This window comes from Tribolium castaneum, chromosome 3 (genome assembly GCF_031307605.1).
Source record: "Tribolium castaneum strain GA2 chromosome 3, icTriCast1.1, whole genome shotgun sequence".
Taxonomy (NCBI): Eukaryota; Metazoa; Arthropoda; class Insecta; order Coleoptera; family Tenebrionidae; genus Tribolium; species Tribolium castaneum.
The window spans coordinates 21,584,823-21,600,838 of record NC_087396.1 but is presented as its reverse complement, the minus strand read 5'-3'; the positions used below and the strand labels follow the sequence as shown (position 1 = coordinate 21,600,838).

At 33.3% G+C, this 16,016-nt stretch overlaps 2 protein-coding genes across 7 annotated transcripts; both read left to right on the top strand.

Annotated features, from left to right (window-relative positions):
• The first annotated feature begins 165 nt into the window (after nucleotides 1-165).
• LOC658515 (receptor-type tyrosine-protein phosphatase T) lies at nucleotides 166-7,842 on the top strand. Of its 4 annotated transcripts, XM_015981442.2 has the most exons (28): nucleotides 166-540; nucleotides 624-761; nucleotides 814-1,100; nucleotides 1,394-1,601; nucleotides 1,662-1,840; nucleotides 1,878-2,031; nucleotides 2,088-2,348; nucleotides 2,422-2,553; nucleotides 2,600-2,718; nucleotides 2,778-2,970; nucleotides 3,019-3,092; nucleotides 3,149-3,329; nucleotides 3,382-3,500; nucleotides 3,545-3,740; nucleotides 3,792-4,345; nucleotides 4,400-4,469; nucleotides 4,576-4,772; nucleotides 4,825-5,429; nucleotides 5,479-5,534; nucleotides 5,584-5,729; nucleotides 5,777-5,864; nucleotides 5,915-5,991; nucleotides 6,041-6,175; nucleotides 6,223-6,514; nucleotides 6,572-6,868; nucleotides 6,918-7,267; nucleotides 7,322-7,464; nucleotides 7,570-7,842. In XM_015981442.2, exons 1-28 carry the CDS (start codon nucleotides 354-356, stop codon nucleotides 7,778-7,780), a joined length of 5,649 nt encoding a protein of 1,882 aa, XP_015836928.1. In that variant the 5' UTR covers nucleotides 166-353; the 3' UTR covers nucleotides 7,781-7,842. The 4 variants fall into 4 exon arrangements, with proteins under 4 accessions (XP_015836928.1, XP_008195400.1, XP_008195399.1 ...); XM_008197178.3 differs by having other exon boundaries at nucleotides 167-540; nucleotides 1,890-2,031; nucleotides 6,223-6,868; XM_008197177.3 differs by having other exon boundaries at nucleotides 167-540; nucleotides 6,223-6,868.
• A 524-nt stretch (nucleotides 7,843-8,366) lies between these two features.
• On the top strand, nucleotides 8,367-15,865 carry LOC103313579 (receptor-type tyrosine-protein phosphatase kappa). Of its 3 annotated transcripts, XM_015981378.2 has the most exons (29): nucleotides 8,367-8,508; nucleotides 8,561-8,724; nucleotides 8,834-8,995; nucleotides 9,043-9,344; nucleotides 9,410-9,614; nucleotides 9,713-9,897; nucleotides 9,996-10,131; nucleotides 10,185-10,277; nucleotides 10,373-10,513; nucleotides 10,568-10,702; nucleotides 10,761-10,894; nucleotides 10,948-11,137; nucleotides 11,220-11,281; nucleotides 11,329-11,509; nucleotides 11,571-11,689; nucleotides 11,741-12,251; nucleotides 12,305-12,537; nucleotides 12,584-12,653; nucleotides 12,713-12,903; nucleotides 12,952-13,520; nucleotides 13,569-13,710; nucleotides 13,753-13,848; nucleotides 13,896-13,983; nucleotides 14,033-14,109; nucleotides 14,157-14,291; nucleotides 14,344-14,484; nucleotides 14,532-15,039; nucleotides 15,086-15,581; nucleotides 15,631-15,865. In XM_015981378.2, the coding sequence occupies exons 1-29, from the start codon at nucleotides 8,495-8,497 to the stop codon at nucleotides 15,839-15,841; spliced, it is 5,691 nt and encodes a 1,896-aa protein (XP_015836864.1). In that variant the 5' UTR covers nucleotides 8,367-8,494; the 3' UTR covers nucleotides 15,842-15,865. The 3 variants fall into 3 exon arrangements, with proteins under 3 accessions (XP_015836864.1, XP_064211634.1, XP_064211635.1); XM_064355564.1 differs by lacking the exons at nucleotides 8,367-8,508; nucleotides 8,561-8,724; nucleotides 8,834-8,995 and having other exon boundaries at nucleotides 9,209-9,344; nucleotides 9,393-9,614; XM_064355565.1 differs by lacking the exons at nucleotides 8,367-8,508; nucleotides 8,561-8,724; nucleotides 8,834-8,995; ... (2 more) ...; nucleotides 9,713-9,897; nucleotides 9,996-10,131 and having other exon boundaries at nucleotides 10,185-10,513; nucleotides 10,557-10,702.
• Nucleotides 15,866-16,016: the final 151 nt, after the last annotated feature.

Here is a 16,016-nt window from a genome sequence, read left to right as displayed (position 1 = left end):
ATTTTTCCTTAAGAAATTTTTTCAGCTTTAGTTTGGTGTAATTATTATTTTATTGAGTTTTAAAATTCCAGAAACTCAGAAAACGAGTTGTAAGAATATGTACACAATAAATACATACGCGAGTAGCACTTATTAGATACCTTATCAGTTATCAAAATGTAAACGGAATAAACTCAAATTTCCAAACTTAAAGATGAGTCGGTTTTTTATTTTATCCCTGTAATAATCTTAATGTAAATAACAAAATTATAATATTTGCATTCACACTCGGTGGGATAAAGTGATAAACACGCCTATACCCCTTTCCGTAGTTTTTCTCCAGTCGTGTCTGCAAATGTCGAAATATTTTTGCCATGAGTCTTAGTTGCGCCAGAATAACTGTGACATGTTTAATTATTGTTGTGTGTGTTGTGTTTTCACAATGCCAAGATCTTTTTATTGTTAATAGATATAAACCAGATGAATATTACTGCATTACCAATAGTTCAAATGCTTTATCTTGGGTGGATGAAGATACATCTCAAGATATACATTTTAAAGGTATAGTGTTTTTTTAAATATCCAGTAATCTCTTATTAATGTATTAAATGTTCAGCCTTTGTAATTGTCTATACGATTTTTAGCATCTAGATTTATACCTTCACCCACAGAAAAAAACCTTTGGAGTGTCAGTTGTAACTCCAAAAATGATCAGTCTCCTTTAGGATGGAATTGTGAAACAGCACTTTCTGGTACAGTGATTTTAGATCGCCGATGGGAAGGTATTTTTGTGATAAAAGTCAATTTCAAAACAAGTTAATAATCAACGTTTAGATTTACAAGAGTACAAAACTGATTATAATGAAGAGTCAAACGATAATATGTCGAACGTGAAATTGTTTATCAACATTCCTATTACATTAGAAGAAAACTTTACACTACCACTGTCCATTCGTATCAAAGAAAACGCTCATATATATCTCTGTGATGGCAAAGATCCACCCAATTCAAACTGCTATTGGATTTCAATAGGAACAGGAGCTTTAAAGAAAACAATTTTGCAAAAATGTTCCAGCTCTCAAGGAGCTAGTGATAAAAAAGAGAACTGTTTTAAACAACGGGTACTTACATAGTTATTTTTTGCCTAGCTTTCTAAGCACAAGAATAAGAAATATATTGTCTTAAAATTATAATTTTTCCCAGTTTCCAACTCGTACTAGTAATTATTTTATTAACTTTAATGAGCAACTGAAAACCAAAAAATTTGAACTCATTGCTATGCTTTACTCTTTTTTTATCACTATTCGAAATATGGCTTTCAAAAAACTGCATGAAAAAGGTATAAAAACTATTAAATCTTTCCTTCACTTTTATGAAACCAAATCCTCACCAAACCTGTAATATCTTATTGTAGGCTGTTTTTGCCAATGAGAATCTTAATAGTGCTTACTGGACTCACTTCAGACTCTTCAAAACGGCAAAAACACTGCTTTTTACTTATGAAAACAACGGAAAATCCAAAGAAATATTTTCATGTTGTAATGAAGATAATAAGATATTCAGTACAACAAACTTGATCATTAGCAGCACAAATTTCGTCGGTCGTTGGAAATTCCATCAAAGTAACCATAAATAATATAAAATAAAATAATAAGTAATAAAAAACCGTTCTTAATTGTTAGTAACTTACTACAAGACCACAAAAGCTCAAAATGATACACCATTTGGAAGTCCCCTAAAACCCATAGGAGACTCCGTGTGCATTTCCGTGTTTATAAATATGTGTGAATCTTGTCAAATTACTTTTAAGTTAACTAACCAAGAAAATAGAATATTAATTAAAAAAACTTACGGATACGAGGTAAGTATAGAAGAGACGAAATGATAAACTGTTGAAGTTTCCTTTAAAGAAAGACTGGCGAGAAATCAGATTTAATACAGATGAAATAAAAGACATTGTAACCCTATTAGTATCTACACATATAACAACAAAAGAAGAAAATCAAAATCAGTTTTGGGCACTTGATAATATGAAACAATGTCACAGAGACGGTAAGAAATACACGCTTTAAACTTGCGGAGTATAGGTAACAATTTCTCTGAGCCAGGTTTTCGAATGATTTCTTTAGATAAATCAGCAAGTTGTCAACTTCTGTCCGAAAGCGGTAGCATTTCAGTGACAAGAAACAAAATTAATGATGTTTCAGCAAACTGCAGAATAAATTCAGTCGGCAAATCATGTATGCCGTGTTCTTGGTTTCTAAATGACAAATGCGGACAATTAAAAATATGTGAGAAATATAATAACGCCATCTCTTGTTCATGTTCCGCTGGATATACAACTTCAAACTCACTCAAATGTGATTCTGGTATGATAATGACATTATACTATTATAGCCCGTCTAAATTTAAAAGAACATGTTAGTGATTAAAACATTTTAGAGTGTGCTGATGGGTCTTATGGTCATCAATGTAAAAAGAAATGTGATGTAAGATGTAAAAGTAATAATTGTTCCCACCTTAACGGAAGATGTACGACATGGTGTGCCAATAAAAATGAGACATGCAATATATGTACGTATATTATATTTGTGGGAGTATTACTTTTCTTCTTTAAAAGGGTTTGTAGAACCTCCTAGATTGAAAAATGCTTCTTATGTAGAAGCTGTCGTCGAAGTCTCCAACAATGAATTAATTGGTGACGAATGTGCAGATTGCACGTACATTCTTCAATATAAGGTGAGTAAGTATAAATCTTCTTCAAAGTGTGTTTGTGTGAAATCACAACATTTTTACAGGAAGTAGAAGGAAATAAGCGACAATGGCATACTGCGTTAGAAAACAACACGTTTTTAAAAACACAGTCAATTAAAATAAAAGAACTGAAACCAGGCACTGACTATTATGTCAGGTATTTCATCGTTAAAGGCAAAAACACAAATGCATTTGATGAAAATATACCAAAAACAAACTTTTCCACTTTATGCAAAGGTAGTATTACTATACCTAAATAAAAACTATGATTAAAATAATTTTTAGAAATCCAAAGAGAAGACCTGTCGATTGATCCTTCCAATACAAGTATAACCTTATCCACTCCTACTAAGAAAAACGTAAACTGTTTGCAAACCAAAAAAGTAGTAAAGAAAGAATATTATTTAATTTTCAGCCTATGACTTGTAATTTGAAAAAATCCTCGATCGAGAAACTCAATTCCAATTTTAGAATTGAGGCTAGAATTAACGAGTCCGATACACCAATAATAATTTTGGGTGATTTATATCCTTATACAAGTTACAATGTACAAATTTCTCCAAAACTAAAATTATCCTTGATGACTGGAGAAGGAGGCATGTGTAAACAACTTATGTCAAACTAAAAATTGCTAACACCTGCAAGTAGTTCCAGATATTGTTCAAGAACTAAAAGTAGTTAATAAATCAGACACAAGTGTACACTTATTGTGGAAACGACCTTCTCGACTCAATGGTCCTGTGGAAAACTATGTCGTTTACTATCAGGTAATAATTTATGATCAAAACTTTAAGTAACATTTATCTTCCAGACTGGACTACGCTTGGGTTGTGAAAAAGACAACCCGAAAGGAAATCTATCCGAAAAATTTGAACGTAACACAACTAAACCAACAATAATTTTAGAAAACTTAGTTCCATTTACACATTATATGTTTACAGTATATGCCGTTAATACAAAATTCGAAAGCAAGCGGGTAACCTATTGGGATTCCACTACAGAGTCTCGTAAATTAAAAAAATATAGTATAAGTCTCTAAATAAAATTACTTCATACAGATTCAATTAAAGAGGAAGAATGTCCAAAATTGAAACAAATAAAACCAGATAATCGTTCCGTTCAAACACAATTTTCTTCCATTGATTGTGATAAAATTGAAGGATCAATTTCTATCGAAATTTCAGCAATTTGTGAAGAAGAGTGGTGCATGATTAAAAACGTGACTAATATTTTTAATTACACCACCGAGAACACTGCGTCGACCATATCGTCAAACATATATCCCTTTTCAAAATATCATTTAACAGTTAAATGTTGCCGAAACGACTGCATTTACATTGAGAAACATAAAGAATTTAAAACAACGGTAGAGCCGCCGTATAAAGTTAAAGACTTTTTAGTTTTTTCGAAGAATGAAAGTACTATTTCAGTCAGGTGGAGACAACCGTATCCACCAACTGGTATATTAGACCACTATAACATTTCATATTACATTACTAAAGAAAGCGAAGGAAAATCTGAAATTGTAACACATTCTCCCTGTAAACTATGGATTAGTTTCCAGTGCTTGACCTTAAGTAATTTAGAAGCTGATACAAAATATTTTATACAAGTTGGTTATAATTTAACTTTACTACTGAGTTTGTAATAAAATAACTGATTATAGATTCGGGCCAGAAATACCGGATCGAAGAATTATGGGCAACTTATAGAAGAAGAAGCAACAACCAAAACGGGTAACGAAAAGCATATCTACATATTTCTCAAGCTTGTTGATCTTAGAATCTTTTACACAGCAAATTCAGTGTAATATTTTTTTAAACATTTTTTTTCCGTATTTAGAGGCTTCGAAACCTCCACATAATCTCATCGTTGATTGGACTTTACAAAACGACCTTCAATTAATGTGGTTTCACCCAAATGAATCCAATGGATATATAACTCATTTCAATATTTCCGTTCTTTCTGGTAATCAAAATGAGAACAAAATCGTTAATATATTCAAAGTAGTAAGCCACAACCTTACTTATACTCACACCGTAAGTATCAAATGTATATTTTCTTAGACCAACAATATTAATCGTTTTATAGATCAACCAAAGAAAATTTCAACCTTCAACGTATTACAACATCACGATTCAAGCGTTCAACGGTGTAAATGGCCATCCTGTGAGCACTCAAGATCTAAGTCCCCCTGCTATCCCATTTTTTGAAAATGAGCCTAAACATTCAATAACGAACACTACCATTACTATAGAAATATCCAAAGTTAAGAACAACATCAAGGATTTTAAATTATTTTTATTAATAGAAAATGACACCACCGACACTATCATATATCCCAAAGAGTTAAAACAATTTGAAGAAAAGTTTCATAATCAGCAATCAAATTTTAGAATTTTGTACAGTAGTACCAACATTCAAAGTCCTTTAACGTTTATGATTGGTAAAACGAATCAGACTTTTCAAAACAAAAGCACGAGTCATCTGGATTTTCCTCTAAAAACTGAAAACAGCTACAACATATCCATTTTATTAATCAACACATACAAGGATAAAAGTAGCTACAAGTTTTATTCTTTTCATATTCCCAAATTATTAAAACCTTTAGTACTGCCGGCCGTAAGCACAGATTTGAGTCTGCTATCACTTTTATTTCTATTACTAATAATTCCTCTAGGTATAGTAGTTTTTATGTGAGTACCACTAGTAAGAAAAAAATATTAGGCTCATTAATTTTTTCAGCAAAAGAGATACAATTAAGCAAAAGTTAAACTCCCTCATACAAAGAAATAATACAGGTACATACTGTTACAGCCGTACTCATTTTTACCTATGTCCCCATTTTAGCTAATATGGAAGTTTCAGAAGATCAAACACCACTACAAAGATTAGACAATAATCAAAACATTTATACAAAAAAAATCAAAGTGTCCGAACTGCAAAAATACATTAAAGAGTCTTTGAAAAATGACGAACTTGAGCGCCAGCACAAGGTACCACACTCTCAAACCTTTTAAAATTTATAATCAACACATTTTAGTTTTTTCCACGAGGACAAACAAAACCGTGGGATTGCGGTTCTTCACCAAGCAACAAAAATAAAAACCGATACACGAATTTATTACCATGTAAGTTACTGCTTCAATTAATCACTTGGTGCCTAATTTTAGTATTCCAGATGACCATACAAGAGTAGTACTTAAAAAAATTCAAGGTGAAGAACACTCAGACTACATTAACGCTAACTACATTGACGTAAGTACAAACAGAAAAATTAAACTTTTGGAAAACTCAACTTTTCAAGGGTTACAATATGCCAAAAGCGTACATTGCCACACAAGGACCAAAAAAAAACACAATTGGTGATTTTTGGCGAATGGTTTGGCAAGAAAACGTGAGACATATCGTCATGTTGGCCAACCTCTACGAAAACGAAAAGGTACCAGAACCACAAATTTAACACAAACTTTAAAACTTTTGGTTTAGAAAAAAGTGGAGAAATATTGGCCCGAGATGGGCGAGAATTTACGTTATGGTACAATCACACTTCAATATTTTTCAAATCGAGTCTATGCGGACTACGAGCATCGAGTATTTAAAGTCACCAATGGCAATAGTACCAGGGAGGTACAGCAGTACCACTTCCAGTCATGGCCCGACCATGGGGTACCACTTTACGCCCAAACACTTATCCCATTTTTGGAAAACCTCCAGAAAATCCCACTTAGTACCAAATCACCGATTGTAGTCCACTGCAGTGCTGGAGTTGGCAGAACTGGTACTATAATTTTGTGTGATTCTTGCTTAAGAATGGCCGTTAGTGAGAAATGTGTAGATGTGTTGGGAACACTTCAAAAAATTCGCAACCAAAGACCCAACATGGTCGATAATGTCGAACAATACAAACTGGCGCATTTGGTCATTTTGGACTATTTGGATGGTATCCGCACTGGAATACCATGTAGCGAGATTGGAGAAGTGGAAGAATTGTTAAAAAGTGACGAATTGAAGAAACAGATGCGTTATCTGGAGACTACAGCTTGGCAAGACGAGATATTCATGCCAACAGTGTTACAAAATGAAACTTCATTTGTGGTTAAAAAAAAAAATCGCTTCCAGAACATTATTCCCGGTGGGTAATGCGGAAGCAAATATTTCGTAATTTTATTTTTCAATTATAGGCAATCACAGGTACATCTTCTTGCCTCGTTATCCAATCGATGACGAATCTTCAATTTACATAAACGCGGTTACTGTCGATGGTTTCAAACACCCTGATCGTTTTATTGTGACACAACAACCGTTACCAAACACCCTCGGAGATTTTTGGCGCCTGGTCCACGATAAGGACATTTCAGTGATCATTTCCTTAAACGAAATCGACTTAAACTACACGACTTGCAACTTTTGGCCGTCTGAAGACAACAAAGAGCTGAATCCGGTTGATTTCCTTACTCTCAAACACGCCAAAACCCTTATATGTGATACCTATGACGTTATAACCGTTCACATGCATGATCAAAATAATACTGTACGTATTTTTGAGTTTTTCTCAGAAGGAAAACATTTAAAAACATGATTTAAGGACCAAAAAGTGATCGAAATACTTGCATTAAAAAATTGGCCGGCGATGAATAGCTGTCCGGACAAAATTGACAGTTTTTTGACTTTTTGGGAAGAGTCGTATGCGACTTCCAGGCAGTCTGGTCAAGTTATTGTCACTTGCTTGTAAGCGAAAAAAAATGTCTCAGAAATAATTAATAATTACATATATATTTTTTAATTATTTCTGTGAGATTCCGTGTTTGTATGGAGTTTAATAATTTTTTATAGTGATGGAGCACTTGCGTCCGGTCTGTACGTCTCCATGTCGTTCATTTTGGAAAAAATTAAATTAGAGCAAGTTTGTGACGTTTGCCAAGCTGTGAGAATTGTGAGACATAATAGGAAACAATTCGTCGAGAAAGAAGAACAATTTATTTTTTTGTATAAAGCTGCGATGACTTATATTGGTGGATTTGAGATTTATGCTAATTTTAATTAGACATACTTTAATTATCGAACTGTACCTAAATTAATTGAGTGAATAAATTTTGTTTGAAAATTTGTCGTGTTTTATTTGCGATTAATAAATTAATAATTATTAATGGTATATGTTTTATTTTCTTACATATTATCATCTCTACACAGTGTAATCATACAATATTGTAATTTAATAAAATATATTTTTTAATTTAGATTTGGGTGTGTCAGGTTTTTCCAATCTGATACAGAAAAATAAATTATTGTGGGTCTGCGACATTTCCTCATAATTACAGGATATACTATTTTTGGATAATTATATGTTTATGTAAAAGTTTAAAAATTAGAAACCACATTTAAGGAAATCTAAGAGAAACAATTATAGAGTTTTATTTTCTGTCCAAAAGATTTTAAGATCAAAGAACCAACAAATTAAAAATTACTTAATAAACACACAAACAGTATTACCTATTTGACAGCTTTTCTTTTTTATTATTTATTTAATATTCAAAAAATTTATATGGCAACATTTTATGAATGACAATTAAGTACCTATATATGTATAGGAAACAAAAATATCATATTCGTTTTGGTACTTTTATTCTATCAGTCCTTATCGGAAATGTGTCAACCGGGAAACCTCATATCAATTTTAGAAATAAGAGAAATAGTAGCATGACGCATTTCAGTTAGTAATAATAAAATCCAACTTTGAAGCTATTGTTTAATCGTTAATATGTATCGAAAAAAGTGAGTAAAACAAATATGTAGCCACTTTTTGGAATCCAGTTTTGTGTTTCAGTGTGCTGCTATATGTTTGTTTCATAATTTGGGTTTCAAAATCGAAAGGACAAAATGATTATTTTTTAACAAAAAAATATGATGATGAAAACGTTTACTGTATAACAAATAGTTCTTTCGCATTAAGCTGGGTAAATGAGCCCATAAAAGAGACATTCCAAGCAGGTAATAATAACAAATACTTACTTGAAAACTTATATTTAAGCTCATTGTGATATAAAAAGCTGCTGTTTTCAAGAACCAATGACAAAACACGAAAATTTTGAAATTTCAGGTTCACGTTCTCAATTCATTCCGTTCACTTCAAACAATGATTTTGATTTTGAAATGGAGGAGAACGACCTGAAAACTTCCCAATTTATAAAGACGCCTTGGATATTAAAAAACTCTTTAGAGTCAAATTTTAATAAAGTTATTTTAGATGAGAGATGGGAAGGTACAACTTTAAATAATTTAGTAAGTGAAAATTTCATATCTTTTTAGAAATGAACATAGAAATGACCGAAGAAACAGATGACAGAAGTGTGTTTTTAAAATATATTCCAGTTTTGGCAATAAACAATACAAATTTTGAAATACCACTATCTATTCGTATTAAAGAAGAAGCTCACATATTTTTATGCGATGGAAAAAATCCTTCAGACTCAAACTGTTACTGGCTTATGTTACAAGCCTGGGATGGAAAAAAAACAGCAATACGAAAGTGTTCAAGTAACGAAATACCTAGTGAAAAAAGAAAATATCCCACTGCAAAGTCCTGTAGTGAACCAAAATTTACAATTGAGGTTTATATTATTCAGAAGTTAACATTCAGTAAACACTGCCATTGAAAGATGTAATAATATTTTAGCATCCAGATGTTACTCGTTACCTTTTCGCAAACAAATGGACCCACTTTAAAGTAAAGAAAGAAGGGAAGAATATAACATTCACACAATTTGAACTACATAAGTCCAAAATAATCTTCAACTGGAAAGATAAAGGAGAACATGTAAATGTGAAACACATGATTATACACAGTAAGACGAATAATGGCCTATGGAAAATTCATAACGGTAACATTCATTAGTTAAAAACATTTTTCTAACCAAATCTTTTTTTTTAAATATTGCTTGTATGTGTAAAAATGTGGTTTTCTGTTGTTAATTTTTAGTTACTTACATGTACACAAACAAAGAATTAAACTATAATGAATTTGGGCCACCGATTGAAACATTTGTCAAAAATTCGGTGTGTCTTTCGATGTACATTTCAATGTGCACTTCCTGCAAAATTACACTAACACTTGATGAAGAAAACTCACCAAGTTATAAAAACAGCAAACAATTCTTCTCTGAAGTAAGTACTTATAAAACATTTTCCAGATCAACATCCCTAATAATAACCATAAGAACAAATTAATTTTATTGTGGTTCGACATTTTCTTGTAATTACAGGGTCCGGGTTGGTTTCAAATTAGGTTTATTATGTACATCAATCCAGAGAGGAGAGCTCGATTTTTAGTGTCTACTACTGGGTCTGAAACTGAACGGTATTGGGCTGTCGATAAAGTCAGACTATGTCAAGAAAACGGTCAAAAACGTGTAACTTCTTATAGAACTCACCTAATAAAAATAAATTTTTAGAGTTTAGAAAAATTGGACTTTCGGAAAGTGCTTCGTGTCAACTAATGTCAGACGAAAATACCACTTCTCTAAGTAATAAGAATGTGCTCTCTGGTAAGACAAACTAAAGATAATAATTATCCCTTTTTATAAAAAATAGGTACCGATGAGTACCAAACATAAATTTTCAAATTTCTATGTTTGTTTAGAAAGTACATGTCCAGAAAATACTATTGGAAAATTTTGCGTCCCGTGTGGATGGATTTATAATGAATGTAAACAAGTAAAAGTTTGTACTTTCAATGACTGCACTTGCTCTGCAGGCTATATTGAGGCTAACTGTAATGATAGTAAGTTTTTTTCTACAATGAAACACAAATTTAAATAATTTAGAAAACAAACAGAATGTCGCCAGGGAACTTATGGTCATGGATGTAGGAACAAATGTGGAAACTGTAACAATGGTTGTGACAAAATCAACGGAACTTGCTCTAACAACAAATGTAACGAAAATTTCTTCGGCCCAAAATGTGACAAAAGTATTATTAATTATTCCAATTATTTTAAAACACTTTATTACTCAATATATTTCCGCAGGGTCAACAGTAACTTTTCGAAAAGCACCAATGGTTATAAATATCACTTACACCAGTGCCACTGTAAATTTAACTAGTTTTGAGGTTGAAAATGATTTGGGTATAGAAACAGCTGGATATTTATTTCAATATAAAGTTGAGATTGCTGTGTTGTTACCCAAAAACAAAGTACAATTTAACAATTTCAGGAAGCAGAAGACAAAAGTAATAAATGGGCAAATACTAATTTAATTAATTTTGGTCAAATTGCACACACTACGATTGATCATTTAAAAGCAGACACAAAGTATTTTGTACGAGCTGTTATCAAGTCTGCGAATGGTACAATCTACAGCGAGTACATTGAAAGCTTTAATGTTTTTACAACTAAATGCAAAGGTACGTATTTTAATTATTTATTGTAAAAGATCTTTATACTTCGATAAAAGCAAAATGTGTGGTAATTTTTCTATTTTTTCAGATGTGACTGAAGAACAAATTGTTGTCACACCATTAAACACAAGTGCTACTGTTTCAATACAGGTTACATTACTATTCTTATTTGTTTATGTTTAAAATAAACTTTTCAGAGGGCACAATACACGTGCAGATTATTCAAATATAAAATAATTGTTGCCGGTGTTGGAAAGGGAACTATTTTAAACGAAAGTGTATTTTTTGACAAATTAAATCCATTTACACATTACACTCTAAAAGTAATCACCAGTTCTACGTCAAGCATAGAAAAAAAATTCCAAACGATCGAAGGAGGTAATCCTAGACATATCCAAGTAGATTTACAAATAAAAATTCAAAATTTCTGTAATTTCAGTGCCTCAACAAATTTCTGATTTAATTATCATAAATAACTCTGAGACATCCATAGACATTAAATGGCCAAAACCGAAATTAATAAACGGCCAGTTCAAGAACTATGTCGTTGAATATCAGGTAAATGTTCTGACAACCATCAGTGAATTCAATGTTATAATTGTATTTCAGCGCGTCTCTTCTCTAGCTTGCAATCAAAGTTTTTCAGCACCGACATCCAAAAATACCTTCACAACGACCGGAGACTCCACCAGAATCCAAAAATTAACTCCCTATTCGAATTATTCAATAAGTGTTTTTGTCACAAATTCGAAATTCAAAGGACCTCCCCAAATTAAACACGAAAGCACAATGTCATCTAATATAATCAAAATGAATGAAGTACCCAAAATTAGTGAAATTAAGACAAGTCATTATAGAGCCAGAATAATGTTTTCGGAAACTCGATGCGATGAAATGAACGGTCCTTTGTGGTATCAAATGGCTTATAATTGCACCAGTCCATGGTGTTTGACTACTATTATTAATACATTTACAATTAAGTATGACAGAGAAAAAAATTACTATGACTTACATGACCTAAAAGCATTTACAAATTATAAATTACAAATAAAATACTGCAGAAACAAGAATTGTGCTAATTATGTTAGCGAATATTCTGAATTTAAAACAAAACCCTCAAGTAAAGACAATTACATTTTTAAATAAGCGTGAAATTAAAGTCAGAAATTTTAGAGCCTTTCAAAATTAGAGATTTGTTGGTTTATTCAAAAAATGGAAGTTCTGTGTCTCTGAGGTGGAGACCTCCTTATCCACCGACAGGTGATCTAAAAGAATATAGAATCAACGATAATTATCGTAGTTACTCTGAAACACTGAAAAGAGAAATGACAGAATGTAAGTTATGGCCAGAATTCCATTGCGTTGATGTAACTAATTTAAATTCAAATAAACAGTATACTTTTGAGGTAAAGTTTAATAAAATTTTGTTTAAATTTACTGCTTTTGCTTTAGGTGGCGGGTAAAAATCATGAACCGAATGATTTTGGACCAACTGAATCAGTTACAACTACTACGAAAACAGGTTGCTGCACCACTGTACCTCAATTATAAAAATAACGTAAATAATTTATTTACTTTCAGAAAAATCGCAACCTCCTTACGATTTACAAATGAAATGGACGCCTAAAAATGACTTAGAACTTGAGTGGAAACATCCTAATGCCACAAATGGTGAAATTAAGTATTTTAGCATCAGATTATTCAGCATGTCAGATGCAGGTTTTTTACACAACCTAACAATAAACAACTACAACTTGACTTATCACTTTAAAGTAAAAACAAATATCAAAAATAACGTAACAAAATCGAATCCCTTGTAGCTTAATTCTGACGAAATCCAACCTACGACAAGTTACAGATTACAAATTGCGGCTTGTAATGAAAGAGGAGAAGGTGAATTTTTAACTGGAGACAATACGAGTCCACCAGATGTACCAAAAGTTGATCTCCACACCGAAAGCTCAAACGAAACAATTACTGTTAAATTCGATACCAACGAACTGCGGGGAAAAACCGATAGTTTACGCTTATTGTTGTTTATTTCTGAAAAAAGTGGAAACGCTAAACTGGAAAATAACATTGTGACTGGATTACAAAACTTAAAATTAGTGTCTAATTGCACCTCAAACTCAATTTCCTTTAAATCACTCACAATAGGAAACAATCAACAGTCGACACATTGCACACAAATGGATAATCCTCCTTTAAAACCTGGAACTCCCTATAACATAACCGTGGTCTTGATCAATTACTTCAACCAAACAAACCGGACAAACTTATTTACAATCAGCACAACCACAAAAAGCACTTCAATTTATGCGGGACCGAATTTAAATTTGCTTGCTTTACTAGTTTTACTATTAGCGATACCACTAATTGTTTTGTATTTGTAAGGACCCAAAATTGTTATTTCATTTAAAATGAACAAACATTCTAGCAAAAGACACGCGATTTTATCTTGGATACAACGAATACAACGAGAAGATACAAATGAAATTCCAGACGTGAAAGACGACCAAATCCCCTTAACAGGTCTAACACCCCAAATAACTCAAACAAGAAACCCGAGAAATGAAGCGGTAAGCACTTTTTCAGTTTGATTGTGATGACAATTTTTTTAGAAACCTAAAATCCCCTCCAAATGTATTAAAATCATGGAATTTGAAATGTATGTGAAAGAATCGATTCAAAGTGGCGAACTGGACCGCCAACACGCTGTAAGAAATTGATTCATGATTGTAGTTTATTTTTCGACGTGTTTTAGTTGTTCCCTCGTGGCCAAACCAAGCCATGGAATTACGGATCTTTGAAAGAAAATAAATCGAAGAATCGTTACAATAACTTGATTGCATGTAAACAACAAACACTGCGTAAACACAACTGTTTCAATCTTGTTTTCAGACGATCACAGCCGAGTTATTCTTCAAAAAATCAAAGGGGATTCATATTCTGATTACATCAATGCCAGTTATATTGACGTAATAAAGCAATCCTGTTGTAACCAAACGTTCTCAATTTTTTACAGGGCCACAAAATTTCCAAAGCTTACATCGCGACTCAAGGCCCTAAAGCAGTCACTCTTAACGATTTTTGGCGAATGGTTTGGGAACAAAACGTGATGCATATCGCGAACCTTGCTAACGTTTATGAAGGTGGAAAAGTGAGAAAAATCGTACACTGATAATTATTTTCTTTAATTTATTTTTACCTAGAAAAAAGTCGAAAAATACTGGCCCGACATTAACGAAACCCTCCAGTTCGGGACAATTTCAGTCCAACATCTCTCAACTCAAGTTTTTGCAGACTACGAACACCGGTTCTTCTCCGTGTGTCAAAACAACGAAATTCGAAAAGTACCACCAACTCTTTCCCTTGATTTTTTCACAAAATTTGCCTTCAGATCGACCAATTACACTTTATGTCATGGCCGGACCATGGAGTACCTCTCTACTCCCAAAGCTTAGTGCCCTTTTTACAAAAACTCCTCAAATTCCCTCTCAGTACCTACTCGCCCATTGTGGTCCATTGCAGTGCAGGGGTCGGCAGAACTGGTACTATCCTCCTGTGTGATATTTGCCTGAGAATGGCGGCACGCGAAGGCACTATCGATGTTTTGCGAAATTTGGAACACTTGAGACAGCAAAGAGCCAACATGGTTGACAACATTGAACAGTACAAATTAGCGCATTTGGTCATTTTGGAATGTTTGGTTGGCATGCACACCAGTATCGGCTGCACCGAAATCAAAGACTCGGTTAACCGGATTTTGGCAAATGGGACAGCGACTTTACAAATGCGATATTTGAAAAACACCCAATGGCAAGACCAAGCCATGAAAACGGTGGCACAAATAGTAGAAGAAGTGCCCATAATTGAGGAAAAAAACCGGTTCAAAGGAATCATTCCTGGTACGAACCCCAAAATTTGTAACACTTGACCCAATCGAAATTTCAGAAATTCAAGGCCGGGTGTTTCTCTCGCGCTTTCCCAGCGAAGATGAGACTTCCTCGTACATAAACGCGGTCAAAGTTGATGGTTTTCGGTCACCTGGCCGCTTTATAGTGACCCAGCAACCAATGCCCAACACTTTGGGTGATTTTTGGCGACTTGTCGAGGAAAACGACATCCGTGTGATTTTATCTCTAAACGACGTGAATCTCAAAAATAAGACTTCGTGTAGGTTTTGGCCAACACGAAGCAATCCTGAAATGACTCCAGTGCCCCACATTACGCTCAAATATCTCAAGAATGACCTTTCCGAAAGCTACAATATCACAACCGTTCAATTGATCGCAAATTCCAGAAAGGAACAGTTTTCGGTCCAAATAATTTCAGTCAAACATTGGACTTCGGGCAATAACTGTCCGGATAATATTGGCAATTTTCTCACATTTTGGCAAGAATCCGACGCTATAAGTCGCAGATCGAATCCAATACTTGTGACATGCTAGTAAGCGTAATGTGCGATTTTTTTATTTTTGACTAAAAATTTCTTCTAGTGATGGAGTTACGGCGTCCGGTTTATATGTGGCTTTGTCGTTCGTTATCGAAAAAATGAATTTAGAACAAGTTTGCGACGTTTGCCAAGCTGTAAGAAGTGTCCGACATAACCGGGAACAATTTGTTCAAAACGTCGAACAGTTTGAGTTTTTGTATAAAGCGGCGTTGCTTTATATTGACAGATTTGAATCGTATGCAAATTTTAATTAACCACAATAAATATTATTCATTTTATTTGTAAAATGGCACCTTCAAGTCGACCCCGCCCACCCTGCTTGCGATTTGTTTAGTTCACACACATTAACCTGTTTTTGCTACGGGTCTATTGGTCGGCCCTTTTTTGTGGCCCACAATTTGCCGGTTTTTACATAGTTCCACCATTTTA

Excerpts from the sequence above, each read along its gene's own strand:
- LOC658515 (XM_008197177.3), top strand. The coding sequence starts at position 354 with ATGAGTCTTAGTTGCGCCAGAATAACTGTGACATGTTTAATTATTGTT. Across the intron at positions 2,349-2,421 it reads CTCACTCAAATGTGATTCTG|AGTGTGCTGATGGGTCTTAT; the intron begins GTATGATAATGA and ends AAAACATTTTAG. Across the intron at positions 3,501-3,544 it reads ACTATGTCGTTTACTATCAG|ACTGGACTACGCTTGGGTTG; the intron begins GTAATAATTTAT and ends TTTATCTTCCAG.
- LOC103313579 (XM_015981378.2), top strand. Across the intron at positions 9,345-9,409 it reads AACCAAAATTTACAATTGAG|CATCCAGATGTTACTCGTTA; the intron begins GTTTATATTATT and ends ATAATATTTTAG. Across the intron at positions 14,485-14,531 it reads AAAACAACGAAATTCGAAAA|ATCGACCAATTACACTTTAT; the intron begins GTACCACCAACT and ends ATTTGCCTTCAG.